At 38.1% G+C, this 25821-nt stretch overlaps 2 protein-coding genes across 3 annotated transcripts; both read right to left on the bottom strand.

The window, feature by feature from the left end:
• Window positions 1-3363: 3363 nt before the first annotated feature.
• LOC107718146 (uncharacterized) lies at window positions 3364-8504 on the bottom strand. 2 transcript variants are annotated; one of them, XM_016525128.1, is made up of 4 exons: window positions 8223-8504; window positions 4455-6489; window positions 4266-4354; window positions 3364-4044 (listed from the first exon to the last, which is right to left on the bottom strand). In XM_016525128.1, exons 1-4 carry the CDS (start codon window positions 8343-8345, stop codon window positions 3949-3951), a joined length of 2343 nt encoding a protein of 780 aa, XP_016380614.1. In that variant the 5' UTR covers window positions 8346-8504; the 3' UTR covers window positions 3364-3948. The 2 variants fall into 2 exon arrangements, with proteins under 2 accessions (XP_016380614.1, XP_016380615.1); XM_016525129.1 differs by having other exon boundaries at window positions 3968-4071.
• Window positions 8505-10959: 2455 nt separating this feature from the next.
• Window positions 10960-20228, bottom strand: LOC107718147 (palmdelphin). The gene is made up of 9 exons (XM_016525130.1): window positions 20152-20228; window positions 17047-17098; window positions 16647-16727; window positions 16430-16548; window positions 15382-15496; window positions 15248-15272; window positions 15020-15136; window positions 13420-14295; window positions 10960-11017 (listed from the first exon to the last, which is right to left on the bottom strand). Exons 2-9 carry the CDS (start codon window positions 17089-17091, stop codon window positions 10977-10979), a joined length of 1419 nt encoding a protein of 472 aa, XP_016380616.1. The 5' UTR covers window positions 17092-17098; window positions 20152-20228; the 3' UTR covers window positions 10960-10976.
• Window positions 20229-25821: the final 5593 nt, after the last annotated feature.

A 25821-nucleotide genomic window follows, 5' to 3' on the forward strand; every position in this document is an offset into this window, starting at 1 on the left:
ATATTCTGCGCTTTTTTTTTTTTTTTTTTATACTTAGTATTCATACTTTTCTGCATATTTGATCTGCATATTGTAATCAGCATATAGTCTTTTATATTTTTTTCTGTTCACAGGTGCATCGCATGTTGCTGTCTCTTACAGTTTTGCTGGCTTCGTTTTTCCCTTTTTCTACAGAGGAAAATGGAGCACAGTGAGTAAAGCCTGTGTTGTCTACCTGTGAGACTATGCTTTGTAATACAATTTATATTTAAAACACTAAAACAGTGACACTAAATAAATATATTAAAACATATCACAGTTTCACTCCTTGCCATTGGGGCTCCCTGTTTCATTTATAACCAATGTCAGGATCAGAGAGTGTTTGTTATTGTGGTGTGGTGTTATATTATAGCCTGTGTTGAATATTCTGTAATATGTGACCCTGGACCACAAAACCAGTCATAAGGGTCAATTTTTTGAAATTGAGATTTATACATAATATCAAAGCTGAATAAATAAGCTTTCCATTGATGTATGTTTTTGTGGTCCAGGGTCACATATGTCTTTATAATTGGTTCTATGCAGTTATTTTAGTATTATTTATATACTGTTTTAGTATTTATTTATTCATTCAATATTTTTATTTAATATTTTGAATTAGCCTTCATTTTTCAGTTTTCTTAATTTTTGTTAAATTTTGATTTGACTTTTTTTCATTTTTAGTAATTTTGTTATGTGGTATTCTCACTTTTATTTATTTATGTATTTTTGTTACAATAGCTTTAGTATATTTTTATTTAAGTTTTAGTTTTAGTCATTTTAGTACTTAAACTTAAGTTACTTGCCAAGGCAACATTTTTAATTTTTGTATAATTGATTAATTGTATAATTGAAACAGCTTTATTTCAATTAGCAAAAATAGTTTTGTAATAGATGTAGTTTTAGATAACAGTACTGTAATGACACTGGTTCTGTGCAGAGAGCTGGTGCTCATCCATACCTTGGCTGCACTGTTATGATTCTCGCCTTCTGTCAGCCAATAATAGCTGCATTCAGACCAGCTCCAGATTCCTCACGGAAATGACTCCTCGATTAACTTGAATTTGCAACTTGGTAGTTTTAACCTCTTCTGCTACCATATCCGAAACTGAATAACTTAATGACATAACATAACACAACACAAGACAATCATTTCTTTTTCTCAGGCGATGGATATTCAATTCGTCGCACTGGGGTGTTGGAAATGCTGCTGAAATTATTGCCGGTGAATTTGCTCTTTGTAATTTTGCTGTTTAGAAGGTTTATCTCAAGTCAATTTCTAGCAGTAATATCACATTCAAAACCTTTTAAAAAAAATATTTTTTAAAATGACTTTTTTATTATTATTATTTCAGTGGTTTCCATGTTTTTTGGAATAAAGCAACAGTCTCTTTTGTTGCCTTACCCGTGGACCACAGGGGTTCTCTCTGCTTTTGTGGTTTGGACCATTGTGTTAAAGCTGGTGTTAAAACTTCATAAGAATGGTGTTATTAGAAAAGGTTTGTATATGTAACTATTTCACATTTAATACGTTTGAAAGACTCATTTAACTGTATTTTAATTTTATTTGTTTAAAAGTTTTTCGTTCATAAGTGACAAGTTCCCATCTGATTCAGCTGAAAGTACACAGTGCCTGTTGAGTCACGTTCCCTCTGCCTGTGGTTCAGACATAGTGCAAGATGATTCAAACTGAGAGTGAAATGAAGCAAGATATGTTGTTTAGCAATGTCTCTTGCTTCATCAGGGAGTGCACATGAGGATGAACTTCCAGTTCTCTCAGACAATTTAGGGGATGCAAACTGGGTAAGTTTAAACTTTACTCAAACATAAAGGAGAAGATGAAAACATTAAGTGAAGTGAGTGACGTGACATGTGGCCAAGTATGGTGACCCATACTTGGAATTAGTGCTCTGCATTTAACCCATCCAAAGTGCACACACACAGCAGTGAACACACACACACCCGGAGCAGTGGGCAGCCATTTATGCTGTGGCACCCGGGGAGCAGTTGGGGGTTCGGTGCCTTGCTCAAGGGCACCTCAGTCGTGGTATTGAAGGTGGGAGAGAGCGCTGTACATTCACTCCCACCACCTACAATCCCTGCCGGTACGAGACTCGAACCCGCAATCTTTGGGTTACAAGTCCGGCTCTCTAACCATTGGGCCACGACTTCCCCATAAAGGAATGTCCATCACCCTCAAGCCATCCAAGAAGTATATGATGAGTTTGTTTCTTCATCTGAACAGATTTGGAGAAGTTCAGAATTACATCACTTGCTCACCAGTGGATCCTCTGCAGTGAATGGGTGCCGTCAGAATGAGAGTCCAAACAGCTGATAAAACCACCACAATAATCCACAAGTAAACCACATGATTCCAGTCCATCAATTAACATTTGCGGAGCAGAAAGCTGCGAGTTTGTAAGAAAGAAATCCATCATTGAAGTAATTTAACTTTAAACTGTCGCTTCTGACCAAAAATACAAGTCCATATTAACTCCAACACTTCTTCCAGTGTAAAAGTCCATCCCCTATTGTCCCCTCACATCAAAATCCACCAATGTATTTGTTTAGAACTGTTTTGGACTGTTTTCACTTGTTCACATATTTCTCTCCTGATTGAGACAAGGCAACTTTTTCACTGGAAAAAGCAATAGTATGGATAGAGGACTCGTATTTGATCCGAAAGCAACAGTTTGATGTTTAAAAACGTCTTATTGATCAATTTGTTTCTTACAAACACACAGTTTTCAGTTCACAAGACATTCATTGCTGGACTGGAGTTGTGTGGATTACCTGTAGGTTATTGTGGTGTTTTTATCAGCTGTTTGAACTCTCATTCTTACGGCACCCATTCACTGCAGAGGATCCACTGGTAAGCAAGTGATGTAATGCTAAATTTCTCCAAATTTCTTCCAACAAAGAAATAAACTCACCTACATCTTCTTATATATATATATATATATATATACAAAAGTCATATATTAATTAGATTAATCATAAAAGAAATCAGGTATTGCAATATGCACAACAAAAACTTAACCAAATGCTCTTAGTCCTGCTTCCACAGGATACTAAGTTTAGAGTGGCTATCCTTGCTGTTTTTGTGCTCGGAAACTCAGCATTCTGTATCTCACTGCTCGCCTCCATAGGGGATGTATAATGAATCATATGGCAGTACAGAAATTGGAATGAAGACCTAATTATTCATAGAGCAAGACAAGTCATTATCAGTTTCACTTTATTCAAGGTTTGAACAGTATTTTGCATTGAAAACATCCTGCAAGGAAGAAACATGTCTATTAAAACATTTCAAACATGAATATTATGAAGTAAAATTCACACATATTTTAAATTATTTTCACAGAAGAATAAATGCACATTATATCCAGACAATCAAAGCAAAAAATATTTAAAAGGCTCACAATGTAGTTATTGTACAGAAGCCAGCTACTTTTCTTGTAACACCTCTGCAAGCTACATCCACAATATACTCTATTAGACATTCCAAGCAGCGGTCTTCCTTGTCTTAAATTGCACTTTTGATCAGATTAAATCAAAGATAAATGCATTTTTATTTGCTTCTGCTCTCCACTGTATGGTTAATATAACATGTTATGTAATGTGAAATTAGAATAATACATTTCTCAATGTTTGGCGTAATTGTTGTACATAGTGCAATTTAGGAATACATTATGGTATAAATTATTTAACTGCAATAATATAAAAGTATATCCAGGATAAAATTCAGAGTGAAAATACTAGCATCCAAAAGATGTAAAAAGGTATGAGATCAGTTGTTAATATTTTTACTCACCTATTAAGTTCCAGGTTTGTACTAGTAATGAATGTTTTACTCTAAAACTATTTGCACATGCTTATACGGTAATGGAACCTTGATTTGTGCTTCGATGCTTCGTTTAGGCAAATCACTCAGTCTTGTTGCTGATGATTGGCAAAGATACCTGCTTCCCACCTCTGGGCCAGGGCACTTTTCCGTCTGACTCGAGGGTAAGGTGCCTCAGAGAACTAAAGGAGAAAGCTTCACCTGTAAAACTGCATGCAGTTTCCAGTTTCAAGGTGAAATGGACACAGATCAATGAGATGTCAAAGACATGTAAATGAAAAACATAAAAATACACCTCAATGGAGTTCATGACAGTTATGTGATACATGAGAGGACAAACAAAAAATATGTACAGTTCAAAAATCTGCAACATTGAATCATAGCATGCCTAAATATAATGTACCTTGTGGTCGCAGGACAAAGTGGAGCGATCCATTTTGCGCGTCTTTGATGGAGATGAGGGGGATGACTTAGATTTTGCTGGCACCTCTCCTGTATAGTGTCCAAATAAGAGAAAGAACATTTACTGAACTACATCTTTATGTAATGACATCAATGAAGTAAATACGCTAATGGTTGCTAAATGTGGTACCTGGTTTCTCATAAGTGAAATTCTGCAGTTGGCTGGGGGACACGAGGACGGTGTCATATCTCTCCTTTACATATAGTTGTGCTCTCTGCCTTCTAAGCTCCTCTTCTCTTTGCCTCACCAACTTGATCTCCTGATCCACCAGAGACTGGGTGCTGTGGGAGCGCAGTTTGAAAAAGGGATTGTTCTGAAAGGTGCTCTCTTGTGTCTCTTGACATACAGTGCTCAGGCAGAATTCCGAGGCACTTCGGATGATGAGATTCGATGTCTCCAGGATAATGACATTATTCATGTCGGATGGCCATTCTTGGAAACTGCTCGTCCCTGGAGAAAGCATCCCACCTTTTCTTTGGCTCCGTGGGCTGGTGGGGTACGAATCCGGCTCAAGTATTATGACATTGTTGGCAGTCATTTCATGGTATGTGGGACTTCTTCCAGATGAAGCTGTGATAGACAAAGTTGGAGTTCTTGCACTAGGAGATCTCTGAGAAATGCATCTGTCCTCTGGTGTGTCAAACATCTGTTTTTTCTCCCCAGGTTCTGATCTGCTGTGGTGAAGAACGCCAGGTTTAATTTGCATAGTGTCGCCAGCAGACATCTTTGCCATTGTCCTCTCTCGTCTGAAAATCTCCTCTCGTTCGAGAGCTTCACGAATCTCCCTCTCCACTGGAGTTTCTGGCTCATCATAAGGAGACCTATAGCTTGTGTCATCTAGACCAGAGTCTTCCGAACAGGGGCTGAATTGAGTGTACTGGTAATCACCCAGACCAAGACTCTCTATGTCAGGGTCTCTTCTGGGGCGATCAATGTTGCGGACAGGCGTGTACATGAAGTTGTGTCCACCCTGGCAAGATGCCTGCCTCATCTCCGGCCGGTGCACCAGACCTTTTGTTTGCTCTTCCATCTTCTGCCACTGCTTGCGAGCCACCCTAAAATCCAGATGCTCTGTGCTGACATTCTCGCTCTTTATTTCCTGAACCACGCAGAAGTCTTTTGGCAACTTTTTGTCGAGCTCTGAAGTTGAACAGGACAGGCGCTGAAGGTTGTGCTTTGAGGTTTTACCAAGCTCTTCCTCATCCTCTGCAATCTTGGTTAAACTGCAGTAATGGGCCGAGGAGTCCAATGAAATATCTTGCAGCTCACATTCAGTGGGACACTCTGGTTGTTCTAGAATCTCACTTTCATTAATGTTCAAAGCCAGAGCTTCATCTTCAAGTTCAGCATTGCTCTCAGTCACTTCAATGTCTTCCTGCCGTGCTTGGTCTTCCGAGTTTACCTCTGCTTCATCCATACCCAAGAGATCACCGTTCTCCTCAATCTCTTCTTTATCTACAGCTGATGGAGCTAAAGACCTCCACGGCTCTTCAGCATCACTGTCTGACGAAATGATGGCCATCTCCACTAGCAGACAGTCACTTAGGTCATCTCGATCCATATCTGGACAAGATTCAGTCGGGACTTCAGAAATCACCAACTCATTGATTTGCTGCTCCAGCACAGATTCTTCTTGTGCTTTCAGCCTCTCCTCAGGTTCATCATGCTCTTCCTCTTGGGTATCATCGAAATTGTTGATTTCCATTTCTTCTTCTGCTTTGTCATTCACAAGAGGCTCTTCGTGAGACTCAAAGGCCAAAGATTCTCTGCCATCTGGTTCATCTTGTTCATTGACCTTGACCGTAATGCCTTCTTGAGAGTCTTTGCTTCCATCAGATTCACCTGAGCTATCACATTCATTAATTATGGCTTTTTCTTGCCCATCCAGATCTTCATGGGGGTTGCTCTGTTTGGTATCCAGGCACTCTGGGAAATATGTGACAAAACATTCATTCACCTCCTCAGTGAATTGACATGTCTGGTCCTCTGTACACCCAGGATTCATTTTACAGTCTGTTAGATCAGCCATTTCTGAAAGCTGGTTGGTCTCCATGGTGACTGCCTCAGAGAGGCATTCCTGCTCTTTTTGCTGCTGATTTACAGAGGTGCTTTTGCCTTCATTTAGTTCACTTCCATATGACCTTCGCACACCAGCTGTGACTCTCTATGGAAGTTACATTGAAAAGATCTTTTTAGAATTAAAGGAACACCAAGCATAGGAATTCTGAGATCATTAAACATGTCAAACACTAACAATTTTTCTCCTAGTCTTGCTTCTTGAAAAGTTCTGGATGCAATTAATATAACAACATTAAGCTAGAAGAACCAGTCTTGTGCTGTTTCTATAGCAGAACTGCACAGCGTCACTTTTTTAGTTTCATCAAGCTCTTCTTGTATTCATGCTGTGAGATATATGTGGGTGGACCTCTTTGATAGCAAATAACCATGATAAGTGGTTTCTACCAGAGCATGCAATCTCAAAGTGGGCTGAAAAAGCCACCAATCTACATTTAAAGGATGTCTTAGTAGCCTCATAGAAGTAAGCCACAAAATATGAGACTTCTAAAGAAAACACACAATTCTATTTTAATTTTACCCCTAATTTAGGTCATTTTAAATAAAAGCTATGAAATGAGCTGATGAGTTAATTCAACTGGGTTTAAAAAGGGAGACATCCAAAATGTGCAGTGCTCTAGAAACATTCTTAAAACCCTGCTCTAAAATACATGAAAAAGGTCTATGGCAAGTTGCAATCACAACTTTCTAAGCTTAAATAAAGTGAAGGGAAGCACTTCTGAGGAAATACACTTCATTCTTGAAAGTACTATCAATCCAAATTTAATTAGATGACTGCACAGTTACAAGAACTACCTAAAATAATTTTAAATTCCTGTTTCCTCATTTATCAATTAGCAGTTTGCCATCCCCTTCTCTGCAGTATGTGGATGATCATAATGCCATTTCATATGATACTGTCATAGTCATAATTTATTGGGAAGATACAGTATGATTTCAGAGAGTCTGTTTTGTGTTTTTTTCCCCTGAAAAGTAGTGGTTGCTTGGCAACATGCTAGATCTGAGGAGGCTGTCCTGTTTATGAGCCATGTAGAAGCAGCTTACTAGTCAGAGCCAACCTATTCAAAGTGCCATGCCGTAGGTTTATTATGGCTATCAGCCTGAGTTTATCCAGAGAGAGAGAGAGAGAAACAAATCTATTGCTCATATCGAGCAGATGGGATGTTCTTTTATGCATGCCTGCTGGTGCTGTGACCACCATTAACCCCAGACTCATCCTGCCTGTTTTGGAAAATACATTTCTGATGTCTGAACATTACATCCACTTTACCAGAGGTGGAATTCTGCAGAGCACAAAATGATGTCATCAGCTATTAAGTGCGACTGTGACTGAGGGATAGTTCACCCAAAAAATTAAGATGTAGGGACAAGGGATTATGAACTAACAGCCTCAGTCACCATTCACTTTCCATTCATGCAACTTGTTTCCATTCAATGAAAGTGAATGGTGACTAATGTCATTCTGCCTAGCATCTCCTTTTCTTTTTCACAGTCAAACTTCTCTCTTGTAAATGGTAGATAGCCTACTGAAGTGCATTTGATTTGTGAAAAATCGGAGTGTGTATATTTTGTATCACTGCAGCACTAACACTGCAAGCAGATATGGAATGTATTACCAATCGATCTCGAAATGTCGGATGGAGACAACGCAGCATCTCAACTCTTTTGAAATACACTGGACACTCGGCCAAGCACGACAGTACAAAATGCAGCACACTGAATTCCTGCATCATTCCCTCTTCGTGCCTTGCGCATGCAGATGTTCGCCAAAGCAGATACGGATGCAACAGATGCACAAAGCTTCAGTATTTTCATACCTACCAGCAGCTTTAAAAACAGGAGCCAAACGGATATCATCTCCAATCTACCGCAATACGCACATGCATGTATAATTTGTACAGATAACGACAGTAACCAAATGGCGACGCGTCGGGAGTAATTCATATGGTTGAACTCGAAGAAGGAAAATCAAGCTCGCGACGAACTCCTGTTCAGACCTATCGATCCGTCAGCGATTGTCAAAAGTGAAATAGAGCAGATAGAACAGATATTGACAGAAACGGCCGCAACTGAATGTCTGCGCCCCGCCAGCACTGGTTGCACTGAGCTACAGATCCGCTCTGTACCTCTGGGTGCCCACGCTTTCTCAACCAACTATTGAACGCTTGGCTTTGCCTACGCGATTTTGAACATAGGCTATACAGTCCATAATTCTGACCAAGGTCACTCTCGCTGTGCAACATTATTCTCACATGTTTATATATATGAGTGTATGTGTAGAACGAAAAACATTTCCGTTTACATTTATTATTATAATAATATGAATTTATATATTTATTTACCTAATGAAACCTAATGAAACTATGAGCAATCGGTTGTATAATATTTATAGGCTATATTTAAAAAAAATAAACAAACACTTTATGACTTTTTTATACAAGACAGATCTTAATCTTGCTGCACAGGTTAATTTTGTGATTATGACCAGCTGAATGTATTAATCCGTATCCTAATTTAAAAATGTAAATATAGTGTGAATATGCCTATAGAAACTTTTGAACCAAACCAAAGAGCACCTTCTGGGACTATTAAACGGAGGTCCTTTCAGCAAGTAGGGCTCCAAGATGTTTTCTTAAAGTGTGAATATGCATTTATATGTGCTTTTCCAGAAAATAAAAGAAAAAATCTGTCTGGAGAAATCCGCTTCTGTACTTAAAATCCTCTGATGCTTTATTTTCAACTCTGAATCCTCTGTGCTGCATGACATAGACAAATCTCTTACATTTGGTTTTGGAATAATAAAGTTAGATATGATGCTGTGGTATGTTGATTGATTAATTGATTTTTTAAATACCCATCTCTGTGGACCAAATTTATCCTCCATTAGTAATGACAAGGACTAGACTCTAAGCCAAACCAATCCTCATATCATCATGCTTTCCAGGAATAACCCAGAAATCTGTATTACTCACCTGCCACATCTGTTCTATTGCAGTGATGTCAGCTGAGATGTAAACTCTTATTTATTGTGTAATTCCACATTCTAACTTCATATCCATGTCTTTTAAAAAAAATTATTCCATGATTAGCAAGAGTTAAAGGTTAGAGTTTTTTTTTGACAATGCATACAATCCTTTAGTGCAAACTTATCCTGGACCTTAGACCATGTTTACTTATTATTAACACCCATCTTGGGTGATATGATTGTAAATTGACAAATGTAAATTTCCATTATCTTGTAAATAAATTGAAATCATTTTTGGATGTGCCAGGGAATGAGGCAAAGCTTTATTCCAGAATATGCAATTCCAATCTGCTTGACGAACAACATGGTAAAAATAACGACAGTATAAGTTTGGTGAAGGATATTCTGTCTGTTTGCTGCCTGTGTTACTGGCTCAGGCTCTGCATGTTTCCCCCCTCGTCTTCTGTGTTTTTGTAGCTACCATCCCACACGCTTGACAGAAAAGCAGCATGAATACAATCCAACAAATTGAAAATATAACACCAAAAAAGGCATTGTCTTTCTCTCCTCCCTGTCTTTTCTCCTTAAGACCTTCCCACCACAATGCACAAATTTGCTAAAACTCTTGTGTATATCTGACCCCTTTTTAAACTCTCTTAAAGATGCATAAAAATGTTTTTCACCAGACGCAGGTGTACGATGACTCATCTCTCCATCCAGAGACTGACAGATGTGTCACATATTCCACAGGCATCAATAGAAAAGTTTGGAATTTGGATACTTACTGTCAGTGATGGAGCTTTGAGGTCATCTGGTTTAACAGTGAAGGTCTCGTTTCTTCCTCTGAGTGCATGTATGTGTGTTAGTGTGTGTGACACAAGCCACAGCTGTGATTGAATGCGTGGGAATCGACCAATGGCAGCACAGTTACTCCACTGACAGACATGACAAGCTCCAGCTCTCACATACACAGACCCATATACCTAAGGAGAGTATACCTAAAAATATATTTGCACAAAATGCAATATTTTCCTTTTTGGAGGTTCAGTCTTATAGCTCTCATGTATAGCTTTCATAATATTTGCTGTCGCTCAATTCAAAAGCTCCTGATGTCACATTTGTCGGCTGAATACGTCATTTAGGCCATCTCATTTAGGAAAAGTAACCATTACATTGCAGAGTATGAAAGAAATCATAGTAATTTATGCCTCACAAGGAATAACATAATATGTATGTGGCAGACAGATGCAACCTCTATAAGACGCAGCCTTCAAAATGACAGCTATTGAGTTTATTGGCATGTCCTTTCAAACATTAGATGGTGTCATAGCTGTAGTGTTTCTGTCAAGCATCATTGTCATTAAAATTGAATTTAAATTATGTGTGGGAATAAATAAAATTGACAGCAGCATAAAACAATTAGAGTTCAAATTCAGCACTTATTTTTGTGAAATAATTTCTTGAAAAGTGTTAATAGCACATCCTCATTTTAATTTCAAAAGACTCCGCCAAAATGTTGATTCACGTTCCTCGTTTCGCTGGCCGCTTTGGACAATTCGTGCAAGAGTCTCAGAGTTCCCAGAGTGTGAGTGCCACACTGTGAATGTGTGTTATGCGGTTTGGCCCAGTTTCTCCATCTGTATCTGTAATGCTGTAGGGAGCATGAGAGAAAAGACATTGATTTAGCTGCTCAATTCTATCCTCCCAACCACACAGAAGATTACGGACAGCATGGACATGCGGATGCACACCAGATCCAGCACCAGTAGCTTTTCACTGATAGCCCTCAGAAGCATTACACTTCCTCAATGATTAATCTTTTTGTGCGATTTAAATAAAAGGATAATTTTAATAAACTTTAGCTATAAAGACATTTGTCCTTAGAAACAAGCTATCCCCATTTATATAATCTCCAAGATTGATTATATAAGAGTGTTTCAACACATGACCCAGCCTTCTTAAAAGCCTCTTAAGGTTGGAAGACATGCGCAGCAAATTATCTGCCCACCACTGGAGTCTGTGTGCGTGTGTGTGTGTGAGCTTTTGAAAAAGATTGACAGGGCTTGATTGTGTAATCAATGAAGAGATGACACAGAGGGGGTCATGTGTGGGAGTGTGTCCCCCATTCTTTAGATAAAGCATACTGTTAAATGACATAATTCATATCAAGTCTATAGCAGCAACATATTGTCATAATGGCTTTAAGTTAGTTTGGTGTCAAAAGCTGTGAGTCACTTATCTTTTCATGCAACGTTTGTGTGGGTGGTGACGTTGTAATAAGTCTGTTTTTCAGCATTAAAGGAATAGATCACTCAAAAAATTTATATTCAGTCATTTACTCATGACTTTCAAAATCGGTGTGCTGTATACATTTCCTGTGGAACACAAAATAACTTTTCAAAAAACCATAATGCAGCTCTTACAATATAACAACAATTAATAGTGACAACAAATTCACACTTACCTTGGCAACTGAAAAAACTAAAATTACTAAAAGTTAAATAAATTAAAGCTAAATATAAAAAAGACAGAAGCACATTTAATGACTAAAAATTAATTTCAATGGGAAAAAAGAAATGTATATAATTACAAAAATAACACCTATTAAAGGGTTAGTTCACCCAAAAATGAAAATTAGGCTGTTTTTTACTCACCCCCGATGCATCCTAGGTGTATATGACTTTCTTCTTTGCACAATCCATGACAGCAAGCACGGCTGTACATGTCACAGCAAATTGCATGCCGTCATGCTAATTATTGCAAGTGGCAAAAGCACAGTTAACATGCAAAAAGTAGTAGCATAGAAAGTTTGGCAGGTGAATAATGAGAGTGGTTGCATATTGCATGTATTCTTTTGAAAGAGATGTGAATTTCCATCCCTTCACCACTAGAGGGAGGTAAAGCTCTACATCAGGGGTCTTCACCCTTTTTCAAGGATCCCTTGGTGGATAATAGACACATTTTTATGTCAAATTTAAGAGATGCATTCTAAGAATGGCCATTAATAACATGTATACAAGCCCTACAGAATGCATTTACATACCTATGATGCTTACATTCATTCAATTGCATCTTCATTCAAAATCAGTACTGAGCACATACCTGTATTAAGTGAAATAAAAATGTAGAATAATATACATCTTAATAAAAAGATAAAACGTCTGTATTCAAAGAATTCTTTTTTTTTTTTTTTTTTTAGCAAGCATGCATTTACTTGATCAGAAATGACAGTCTTTGATCAACAGCAAGACCTTTTGTTTACAAAAGATTTCTATTTCAAATAAATGCTGTTCTTTTGAACTTTGTTCGCCAAATATTTCTGAATAAGATGGATCACTATTTCCACAAAATAATAAGCAGCACAACAATCTTCAAAACTGATAAGAAATGTGTCTTTAGCACCATATCGGCATATTATAATGATTTCTGAATGATCATATGACTGGAGTAATGGCTGCTGAAAATTCAGCTTTGCCATCACAGAAATAAGTTACATTTTATAATATATTAAAACAGAAAATAGTTATTTTAAATTGTTATAATGTAATAATATTTTACAATATTACAGTTTTTACTGGGGTTTTGATCAAGTAAATGCAGCCTTGGTGAGCAAGAGATAAAAAAAAAAAAAACTCTTAGCGACCCAAAACTTTTGAACAGTAGTGTATTTAGATGAACTTACCAATTTTTTAGTTAACTTAATACCGTTTTTTTCTCCAACATTTCCACAAAAATTTAATTGAGATTAAATGATAATTGCAGTACTGCCATTTGAAGACCCCTGCTCTAAAGCTACACATATATAACAATGTCTTTCTACACACATTGTCAGAAAACATAAGCAAATGCCAACACGAAGGATAGCAAGCAGTTTGTTAAGACACTGAAAAACTGAAAACCACAATGTAAGACAGCAGTGTCCAGCATGCAGAGCGAGAAAAGTCAGTCTGGTGAGAAGCTGCATCATAGAAGAGCTGATAGAGTGTTAGTGAAACTACATCAACACACAGCAGTGCTTGTGTCTCCTTTTGACCTTTTTGATCTTTGGAGTACCTGTAGCTGACGGGTCTTCCGTGCCGTCTCTTTTGCCCTTCCGTCCAGCAGAGTAGGGAAAGGCGTTGTTGGCATTGCAGTTCTGATGGGGGTTGAAGCTCTTGCTCGCTTCATCTTCACCATCTCCAATAATCACCAACTCTGCCCGAACTGAGCCCTCATAGCTCTGGCTGTCATCTCCGGCATTCTGGTAACCCATGAAGATCATGGTGACTGGCTCGTCCGATGGCATGGCGTTCAGTACACTGAGTTTGGAGTCCTCAGAGTAGGCTGAACACAGGCTGTGTTTTGAGATGTCACAATCCAAACGTCGCATTCCCCGGTGGTTCTCTCTTTGGTTGTAATACTGTCCATGTGCGTGTCTTTCCCCTCTGTGTAGCTCACGGCTGTTGTGATAGTATTCGTCTGGTCTGTCATTGTAATTAGGCATTGGCAGGAGAGGAAGTCCTTGACCCGCGTCCTCTGGATAGCACACGTCATCATTGTACACAAGCTCAGGCCATGCTGCTAAGTCAACACTATAGGGATCTTGGTATCCATTGGATTCATGGCTCTCCCTGATTTCAGTGGCTGATTGTAACTCATGGGAGAGGTTGTAGGGATATGAAGGGTCTATCTGAACCTGATTGGACCTCTTCTTTTTCTCAGAGGCCTGCCTCAGCAGCTCTTCGACCTCTACGGGACTTAGTTCATCCACTCCATTCGCACCTGGCTGGTGGCCGTCTGTACGCAGGGCGTAGACGGACTTCCGGCCATCGTCGTAGACTTTGATGCCTTTCTGCTGGAGCTCTTGGGGAGAAATGGTGGCGGTGGAGAGAACTTGGCTTTCCCCTGTGCGCAAGTCCTTCTGAACGTTAATTTCCATGGCGAACAAAGCTGTAAGAGACAAATGGAATGTGTGCAATATATTAGAATTATTTAAAACGTTTAATTCTTTCTTGTATCCAAGTTCAATATGCAAAATTAACAGTAAATAAGACATTTGTGTGTCCATGTCCATAAAGTGTGGCTATAGTGCCATCACAACATTAAAACATTAGCTCAGCCAATGGGGCGAGTTTGGAGGCAGGACTATCTGTTTGACCAACTGATGGCAGTGGGACTGTAAAGCAAACCTGTTTGACAATTTTTGAACAATTATTATTTTTTGATTGATAGTGGCACAGAAATGACACACTTCATCTTTGCACAATATTTAAACAGGGATTTCCAAACTTTTTTGTCATCCAAACTCATTTGATCTAAAATATTTACTTAAAATACACTCAAATAATGTTTCAATTTAACACCATATTGCATGTTCCCAATTATATGCTTTTGGTTAATGGTCACAGGACAAGAGGGTAAACAAATAAAATGTTTGATTTTGGTTCAGTGAGATTCATTTAAATTTTCTTTTTAAAATTATTGTAATTTTACATTTTTAGAATTTAATTCACTTTTTTAATTAGCTTCAAGTAAGCAACTCATGAACCCCCTGGAGTTTACCAGGCATTTGTTAACCCAGTTTGGAAAACCCTATCTAAAACATTTATTTTGCTGTTCTACATTCCAGAAACACTGTATATTGAAAACAGTTCGAAGTCTTCTTTCAGTTTACCAGGTTTGGTTTGGTCAGTTTTTGCTTCAGTTTCCAGGTCTTGTTTCTTCCTCTGCTTTAATAGGGGTGTGCTGGGCTTTAGCATATTTGGAATTGTTGAATGAATATAGATCGACTCTGCAAAAAGAGTGAAAATAATCATAAATATGGCAAAATTTAACACAAAAATATGCTGGCAATTTGTTTTATGGTCCGTACAGCATTGTGATGGAGTTTTACAGTATTTACCTGATATGAAATCTGCATTCGCTGCCTGTGGAGATACAAACACAGTAATGTCCTAATATAAAGTCTACATAGTTAAAGCAAAAAGCACAGTTTCTGATCATTTTAATTTCTTAACCACATCAAAAGCAGTGTACCTTAATTATATCCTCTGGAGACTTTTCAATGGCTTTTAGCCTCTTTAGAATCAGCCCCTCATTTGTTGAGATGTTCATTTCCTCTCTCTCCAATGCTTCAATCTCTTTCTCTATTCTACAGAGAATTTGTTACAATACTTGTTTAAATAAGACTTTCTAAATATGCAGTTCTCTAGAGTTCTCCTGGCACACACACACACACACACACACACACATACACACACAGATTGACCTCTATTACTGGGTCAAGTCACACAACAGTGCCATCCCTGACAAAGCACCTGTCACTCTTTACACTTTTTGTTGCATAGACATGCCAGACCCAAGAAGCAATGCGATGTTAACTGGTTATGAATGCAATATAAACAAATATTTAATAGCAGACATTTGAATTTGCTCTCTCATGGTCAGTCAGAATCGTCATTAGTCTGAATTATTTAAGAATGAAACCAACAGCAATATTTGTGCTAGGGTGCGACCTGCATGTAGCAGACATTCAAGGACATGGTAGCAGCTTTTTTTAGCATCATTGCTACTACAATGCAATGCTGATACAAAGCATTGCACACCTCTTGCCTCATACTTCACTCTAATAGATTTCATTACGGCACCACAGGGCAAATGACATTAGCTGAGAAACATCACACCAGCCCTGAAGTTCTCAGAGTTAAAAAGGATTTTAAGAGATTGAACTCTTAATACAGTGTTCAGACTGAAAATGATTTGTATTCAGGAGATGTCAGTGCACATAGCAAAATGGTTTAGATCAGTGGTTCTCAACCCTGGTCCTGGAGGCACCCCAACACTGCACGTTTTGCATGTCTCCTTAATCAAACACACCTGATTCAGGTCATCAGCTCATTAGTAGAGACTCCAAGACCTGAAATTGGTGTGTCAGAGAAAGGAGACATGCAAAATGTGCAGTGTTGGGGTGCCTCCAGGACCAGGGTTGGGAACCACTGGTTTAGATCAGTTACTGGCTTAAATATGGTGTATGATACAGTAATGAACCCCCTACAATAAATGTAACTTTATTCTTTCATCTTACTGATGTATGTTGCTCTTGAGGTGTTTAGTTTGTTGTGCATCTTCAAGAGCTTTTTGTGTTTCCTGTGCATTACTGCTGTTCATCCCATCCATGAGCCACAGATCTCTCATGGACCTTTTCTATGAAAGACATATAGAGATGCTTCAAATCCCAGACCATAACAATTCAGAAAAATGCTGATGAACAGGAAACTATCCTTCTAACATCAAGAAGGTACCTTGACATGTTGAAGCTTTAGTTTCTCTATGTCAATTTCAAGCCGTTTGTGGGCAATTTCTTCTTGGATTTTTTTCTTATTCTGTGGAAAAAATGAACACGTTTAAATAGAGACACTGAACTAGCATAGCGATGTAAGTGGTTGCAATACACTTGTTGTAACTGTTAACCAAAATGAATACAATTTGTTTTAGTTAATTAATTCAATTAATGAATTAAAATATAAACAATATGAATATCAAAATATTCATAAATATTACAATAGTGTATAAATAATACTAAAATAACACAGTCCAGTGATCATTCTAGAAAAATATTTAAGGACAGAATGCAGTGTTTAACCAATCAGAATTAAGTATTCCAAAGCCTTGAAATAAGTATAGACAATCCCATATGGTTACTGTAATAGCCTGAAGGCGTTCCTTTAAGAGTTCTGCTTCTTCCATCCTGCCTCTGGAGAATAAAAAAAGAAACATTTATCCTTATATGACACTATAAAATCATCATCCATACTGGTGAGGCTGTATTTTGACATCTGTCTAATGTCTCAAAGGGTTGCTGGGCGATATGTAGGTCAAACGCCATACAGTGACACTGATATTTGGCTACATGAGTTAATGTCCATTCATCACCACTTGCTTCCTGCTTTCTAAAGATCAATGTGGTTCCGTGAATAGCAGCAGTGGTAAAACAGTCTCTGTGATGCACCATAAATAATCTGCCTGATAGGGTTCGGTTCCCCGTTTCTGAGTGGGTGACCCCTTAGACACTGCCAGGTTTCATAGACATCCAAGTAAGGCTTTAGGCTAGAACTTGCCCCTTGAAGTAGCTTCTTGCTTCATTCACCCGATTTCCAGTTAAATATCTTTACAATAGGCCAGATATGCCCTCATGTGATTGTCACATCAGTTGTAATGCAGGAATATGAAACAACATAGTAAAACTTACAAGCAAAGCAAGGGATCGACCAGTGTTTCCAACAGAATAATTTTTCCAGCTGACTCCAGTGAGTCTTTCTGACCTCATAAAGCTACAATGGTTGTGCTGTGTGTTGATTTGCACATGCAGCCACAAAGACAACAAAATTGAATGACATGCTGTCTTTGTTTTATTTTGCTGTACTAATATCTAGGGTAAAATATGGTAGATTTAGCAGCGGAAAAGTACAGGAAATGCTGCAATGCACCATCAGTTACTATATAGAATCAATTTAAATTCACTACTTCTGATACACTTTCAGTCATATCTTTGCTAAATATACTTTAGTTTTAGGTCTTTGACTAACACAAGTACTTGTCTAGAACACTTACACTGTCATGTCACAGCAGGGCCTGTGTCTGTGGGTGCCCAGGCTGCTTTTTCTTTTCCCAGGAAATGTGAGACCGACTCCAGACTTCCTGTCTCTGTCCATGTTTCATACATAGACAGTATCTATTGCTGACTCAACACAACCCTACTCATCTGCTGTAGATATAAAGCTGTTCACTGCCCTGGACTCAACCCACACAGTTCAGCATTACAATGTTAATTTCATTAACATATTAAAAACAACTGCTATTACAGATCACAAGAGAAAACACATTATCAATATGCAATAAATTTTAACGCAAAAATACATGTATATACACTATCATTCAAATGTTTAAAGTCGGTATGATTTTTTAAAATGTTTTTGAAAGAAGTTTCTTATGCTCGCCAAATAACTATTTTCTACCTAAAAATAATTAAATAAATGAAAATTTAATTTATTCTTGTGATAAAAAAGCTAAATTTTCAGCTCCAGTCTTCAGTGTCACATGATCCTTCAGAAATCATTCTAATAAACTAATTTGGTGCTCAATAAAACAATTCTTATTACTATCAATGTTGAAAACCGTTGTGCTGCTTAAAATTTTTGTGGAAAGCTTAAAACATTTTTTCAGAATTCTTTGAATAGACAGTTCAAAAGAATAGCATTTATTTGAAATGTATACTTGCTTAGGATTGTGTAAAGAAATATAAAATGACTGTCCAAAAATGTTTTCAGGAGAGACATCATTTAATTTGATCTAATTGATCATTTCAATTAATATCAAAGCATCATCTATACAGATCTATGGATGAGTTTGGTAACCCCTTGTGCTCCAGAATTCCACTAGACTCAGGCACAATCTAAAAATAACAAGGCCACCCAAGGGTACATTGCCTAATACAATTCTTATTACTATCAATGTTGAAAACCGTTGTGCTGCTTAACATTTTTGTGGAAAGCTTAAAACATTTTTTTCAGAATTCTTTGAATAGACAGTTCAATAGAACAGCATTTATTTGAAATGTATACTTGCTTAGGATTGTGTAAAGAAATATAAAATGACTGTCCAAAAATGTTTTCAGGAGAGACATCATTTAATTTGATCTAATTGATCATTTCAATTAATATCAAAGCATCATCTATACAGATCTATGGATGAGTTTGGTAACCCCTTGTGCTCCAGAATTCCACTAGACTCAGGCACAATCTAAAAATAACAAGGCCACCCAAGGGTACATTGCCTAATAAATCCAACACGGTGGCACACCAAACCATTGGGTCTCTGTTCTCCCTGACATCAAAATTGTTTTGAAATGAAAGGACATAAGAGCCAGAGTTAAAAAAAAACAAAACCAAAAAAACACGGCAAAACAATAATGAAAGGATTAAATGAGGAATAAATTAGATTGCACTGCATTTTACTGTGTAATTAGAGCGAAAAAGGCACAAAATTAATTCTTACCAACAAACAGATTAAGTTAGATCTGACAGTTTTATTGCACAGGAACAGCACAGATTTTTAGCACAGATCCAAAGCAAACTTCGCTGATTGGCAGATATCATTTTATGGATATGATATAGCCTATTGTACAAGTGTATACACACTGTATTCTTTGCAGGCGTCTCCTGCACATGGACAGTTTCCCTGTCAGTTTTATCCTAGAGGAAGTTTCTCTCTAATCTCCTCTAATCTGATCACCAGTCAGTTAAAATATAAATCTCATGTGGCATCTGCTCCCATAACAATATCCTGACTGGACAAACATCCAGGAATTGTACACTTATTATAGTTGAATGCAGATATCGGACATCTTAAACTTTATAAAACTGTTTAAAGTTGTATCCAAAAGTCATCAATATATAAAAAACAAATAGATAACTATTTGTTAAGTATTTGTGAGCATGCAGGTGTGTTCATGTGTGTAAAAATAAAGAAAATTGGGCCTGAGTTGCAATTAAATTCGTTTTAAAATGTCACTGAATATTTTAATGACCAACTCTTTTTAATGACTTGTTAAAATAATAGGTGAAATCCACAGGATCCGTGAAAGTGACATTTGAAGATGAGCCGAGACCATCGATTCACGTGCAAATGAACTCTACAAAACTTTTTAGACAAATCTTCAGCAGGTTATGAGATCGGTTAATTGACCTTCACACTATGTTATCTTTGTATCCTCGCTAAGAAAAGTAAAACGGCAGAAAACACACTTACCGGGCCGCTGAAGACGAACGGATATCCAGAAGGGGTTTCTGAGTTTCACGCGCAGTCGTCAAGCGGCGCTCATTTAATGGCTCAGGCGCGCGCAGGTGCTGTAGGAATGATTGACAGTCCTCCCTTGAGCCAATGAAATGCCAGTGAGCCTGTTCAGTTGTTCAGTCTCTATAGTCTCATCAGTGAATGTTTGAAGTGAATGACGGCAGCCCACACCCGTGTAAGCTTGTGTCAATTTATGCCTCTGCCTCAGTTTCAGTTTTGGTGTAATTATTGCATTTCACCTTTGTAGGGCAGAATATATACAGTAGGATGGTTTCACTGGCTAGCTGTTTTTCTTTTAAATCTAATTTAGTTTAATTTGAAAACTTTTTACTGGGCTTTAGGTTGTACAGCAGTGTCTCTTCACTCAAAACACCATTAGGCTATACAGGCTGCTTTCTGAGCAGAAAAACAGTGTCACATAGCCTATCATGTTGACGTGGGGCAACTCACAAGCTGCAGTCAAGTGTCAGACATTCCTACATGCATACTTCTGTTTATTCACACTAGCCGTAGAAAATGAGACCCGCAGCCAGTGGTGGACAGTAACGAAGTAGCTTTACTTCGTTACTGTACTTAAGTACATTTTTCAAGTATCTGTACTTTACTGGAGTAGTTTTATTTTGAGTAACTTTTACTTTTACTTCACTACATTCCAAAGCATAAGATCGTACTTTTTACTTCACTACATTTCATAAAACTTATCGTTACTCCTTATAATATATCACGTGCTCCGAGACGCAGAAGCGGTGTCTGATTCATGAACGAACTGATTCTTTTCAATGAACCCATTAAATCGGCTCGCAAATCGCACCACACGATTCATTCACGAATTGAAATGATCCGACTGCAGCTGTTCTCGAGTCGACAACTCACTGATTCAAACGAGTATTCAAAATTAGTGCGAGTCTGCAGTGAACTGAATTCACAAGTAACAACCTGGAGATCTTGTGAGCGGGCGCCTGTCTGATGCTGTTAAAAGTAAGTTACTAATGTCGAATTTTAGGATTAATTATTGTAACTGAAAGTCATATTTAGGTCAAAGCTGTCAGTTGTTTGTGAACTAAATCTGCTGTAAAGGGTGATCTGTTTAAGCCCACTGAAATGATTGAATGCAGACACATCAACATCTGTGTCTCTATTTTAGGTAAAAAAAAAAAAAAACGAAACATTAAAATAACACAGATATTTATTTGGTTCTGCACTTTTTCTTGCCACAGAATTACAATCGTATCGACTGAAATGTGAAGAAGCTTTTTGCACAGTGGTGGCCACTAGCGGAGTGAACTGTGAACAGCGATAAGGTATAGCTAAGAAGGGTCCAGACTAACCTTACTAACGAATGACTTACGGAAGGTATACTTAACTAAGAACGTTTCGGGAAACACATATTAACGTAAAGGTACAACTTAAGGTATAACTTACGAACGACGTAGCGTTAAGAAGGTTTCGGGAAACGCAACCCTGTACTTTTACTCAAGTACTTGATTTGTGTACTTCGTCCACCACTGCCCGCAGCAGGACGGGACATTCCTTCTGCTGCATCTAATGAAGAGAATGAAGAATGTTGAGATCTTTCATGAACTTCACCAGCTCATTTCATTCACAGTGGGTATAGAAAAGAATCACCCCCTTTAAAATAATCACATTTTGTTGCTTTGGAGCCTGAAATGAAGACGGACACAGTTTTATCCAGCTGTTTTTACTCAGTGCAACTTATAACATCCAAGTGAAAGATATAACACCAACAAGGCAGAAAAAAATAACAGAATCACTGAGTTGGAAAAAGTTGTGGACAGGCACAAGTCAGGAGATGGATACAACATTTTTTTTAAATGCTTTATCAATGCTTAGAAGCACAGTGAAGTCTGTTGTTAAGAAGTGGAAGGTATTTAGTACAACACAGACCCTCCCTGGATCAGGACGTCGCACCAAACGATATGTCTGGCGGAAATCCAATACAGCTCACCATCCAAATAACAGCATTATACAGTAAAGCATGGAGCTGGTAATATCCTGACTGCAGTCCACAAACGATCACCACCACCTGCAAAGAAGAGTGGGTAAATATTGCAAAGTTAGAAGAGACATATCCCAACAGACTAAAGGCTGTAATTAAAAGAAATGGTGGTTCAACAAAATACTAACACAAGGTGGTGATCCTTTTTCCAACTCAGTGATTCTGTTTTTTTATTTGTTTACTTTTTTCTGACATGTTGGTGTTATATCTTTCACTTGGATGTTATAAGTTGCACTGAGTAAATACAGCTGGATAAAAAAAAAAAAACGGTGCCTGTCTTCATTTCAGGCTGCAAAGCAACAAAATGTGATTATTTTGAAGGGGGTGATTCTTTTCTATACCCACTGTGTATCCTTAATGGTCCATGCATTTCAAGCATTAACATGCATATTTTATTTGAATGTAGTTGATGATTTTTTTTCTCTCATTAAAATTTGCCAATTCACCAAAAGAGTTAAAAGTAAAAAAATATTTAAGATTCAAGAATATACACTTTTGTGTTCAAGACAGACCCCACAAATGTAAAACAAAAAACGCCACAAGCCTCCCTGCAGGAGCATCTGTTATACTTTTTACTTTCTGATCAAATGACACATGCATTTAGATATTTAGGGTGTGCGAGGTGGGGCGTTCACAGGCTCGTGCCCTACTGACAGCTGAGGTCACCCAGTGCTTTTACAGAGACCTCCAGAACAAAACAGCAATGGTCATCAGACTGCAAGCCTGCCTCATATAGCATATTGATAACAAATGTTACCATTGTATTTGTTGTAAAAGTTAAGATAGAGACTCTTCATTCTAGACTTTGGTTAATTTTGTTACTTGTCATTTCACTGATGACTTTTATTTTTGAGGTGACCTGAAATATATTTAATACAGTATCTGTCAATGTTGCTCTTAAACTGTAAAACTGGATGTGCATGAATTACATTTTTTTTTTTCAAAATAAAATTATATTATGGTAAAATTATTATAATAATATATGATAGAATAATCATTATTATAATATTTGATATCATAATATTAAATTATATATATGATAAAAATGTCAACAAAACATAAAATATAAATGTAAAATACATTTTCTTATGAATATGAATGAATAATTTGATGTGTGAATTTGATGTTCTAATACAAAATTCACTGATCAGATCAGTCGTGGAAGACTTATAGGCCTATTCTGTACTGACGTCTGAGACCTCTAGTTCATCACTTTTAACTCTTCTAAATTTTTACAGAATCAAGGCATTTTACTCCTTTGTCCCTATGACAGAATGCACCTTTACATCTGACATATCTGTGGCATCCAAGAAGGCACTTAACCCACTTTTCTGTCCTAATCCAATAAGGCTGTCACTCTTCCCACAGGGTATTGATCAGACAAGTGGAGTGTGTTAGTGTGTGTTCAAAGGTTACGTGATCCTCGTACTCAATTCAAGCCCTTAGGAACTGTATTCCTTATGATAAGCATACACTATTATTTTCCCACAACCTGTCATTTTTAACTCATAAATCTACGGGTGCCACATGTTACACAGCAGAAAGGCATTTGTGGGGTTCTTGTGAGACAACCAAGGTCTGGTCATCATCCCCATAAAAATGGACATCTGATTTTCGAGCTCTGTTGTCAAGTCATACAAGATGACTTCAGTGAGACTTTCTTTCTCAAGAGCATTTTGTGACGTAACCCTTAGAAGGAATAGAACAGTGACAGGAATGTAATGAGAGGTGAGAAAGTACTTTTTATATAGTTTAAGTGGATATTCTAAAGCTGAACAATTTTTTTTTTCTGGTGAAGCACTAATATCTGACACAGGGCAGTGTGATTAAAAGAACATTTTCAGATTATTCCAAGGTGTTAGTGTTACCCATATTCAACAGCAAATGAGAATAAGGCAAATCTAAAAGCTGTTGTTCACTGTTGTTTCTATTGCCATGGACACCACATTCTAGCATTCTAGCAGCCTGTCATTAGTCGCTCACAGTGAACTGGTCATTGACAGACTGAGTTTGGTACATTATCTTCGGCACTACTTTTAGTAAAATGAATGTAAATCTAAAATCTAAAACCTGCACAAGAGAATGAATTCCTGTCCTGGCTCTTCTCTCCAGCCTGAATCATAAAGTTGTTTCTTTATATTAGATTTTGTGACTTTTAATTTATTTGTCCTGATTGCTTCATGATATGCTTGCAGAAACATGATCTTTTCTTCATGAACTCTGGTTTCAATAATGAGAGAGTGATTATGTTTTGTAGGACAACAGTCTCATTTCTTGTATTACTAGCAAAAACAGTAGGGGAGATCTTTAGCATTAATAGACTTAAAATGAGAAAGATTAATTTACAATATCAAATTTAACGCAAGAGTGTTGCAGTGTTGCAGTTTGAACTCTCATTCTGATGGCACCCATTCGCTGCTGTAACGAGATGTAAGGTCCACGCACTTGGCCCAATGAAGGTATCCAGTGGTGGATGAAGGTTTCTTGCGTGTTCGGTCTTTTCAGCGCGCAGAGTTATTCAATTTAGGTTTAACTCAAATCTGACTCCATTTTATTATCTAATCTCGGAGAGAAGCCAAATCGTTAGTCAGGGACGTGCAGAAGGGTCGGGGCAGGCAGCAAACAATCAGTAATCAGAGAACAATAGGAAGAGTACGGGAATAAACAGGGAGGCCAGACACGGGAAGAAACGCTCAGAAATGTACACCGGGGCAATACAAGACTTCGCATTGTGGGGTCGAGGATGTCCTTAGCATTGACCCAGGAATGCTCCTCCGGACCGTACCCCTCCCAGTCCGCCAGATATTGGAGGGTGCCACCCCGACGTCTGGAATCGAGTAGTTCTCGAACCTGGTAAATCTCCTCGCCGTCCATCATGATGGGTGGAGGGCCCTGGTCACTGGTCTGCTCCTCCTCCTCCGCTCTCGGACCACCAGCGGGTTTGAGAAGTGAAACATGAAAAGTGAGAGAAATGCGATAATTAGCGGGTAATGCCAAACGGAAGGATACTGGTGTAATTTGTTTAATAATTTGGAAGGGACCCACATACCTGGGACTGAGCTTTCTGCATGGGAGTCGGAGGCGGAGATCTCGGGTAGACAACCAGACCCATTGCCCTGGAGTGTATTCAGGATTGGGGCGATGGTGACGATCAGCTTGCGATTTTTGTCTTCTAACCGCATGTAGTAAGTGTATGTGAGCTTGGTTCCAGATGTTCTCGCTCCTCTGGAGCCAGTCGTTGACAGCAGGTACTTCGGTGGGTTCTCCTGACCATGGAAATAACGGTGGTTGGAAACCCATTATACATTGAAATGGAGTGAGTCCAGTAGAGGGTTTTTGAAGTGAATTTTGAGCGTACTCTGCCCACATGAGGTAACGGCTCCAGTCACTCCAGTCAGGTTGGCAGTATGATCTGAGGAATCGTGTGATCTCCTGATTGAGTCGTTCCGTCTGGCCATTCTGGCCATTATGATATCCTGAGGTGAGGCTGATGTTGACATTTAGTTTTTGAAAGAAAGCTGACCATACTCTGGAGGTGAATTGGGGACCTCGATCCGACACGATGTCCTCAGGAAGCCCATAGAAGCGAAACACAAAGTTGCATAGGG

This window comes from Sinocyclocheilus rhinocerous, unplaced genomic scaffold (assembly GCF_001515625.1).
Source record: "Sinocyclocheilus rhinocerous isolate Xijiao unplaced genomic scaffold, SAMN03320098_v1.1 scaffold480, whole genome shotgun sequence".
Classification (NCBI taxonomy): Eukaryota; Metazoa; Chordata; class Actinopteri; order Cypriniformes; family Cyprinidae; genus Sinocyclocheilus; species Sinocyclocheilus rhinocerous.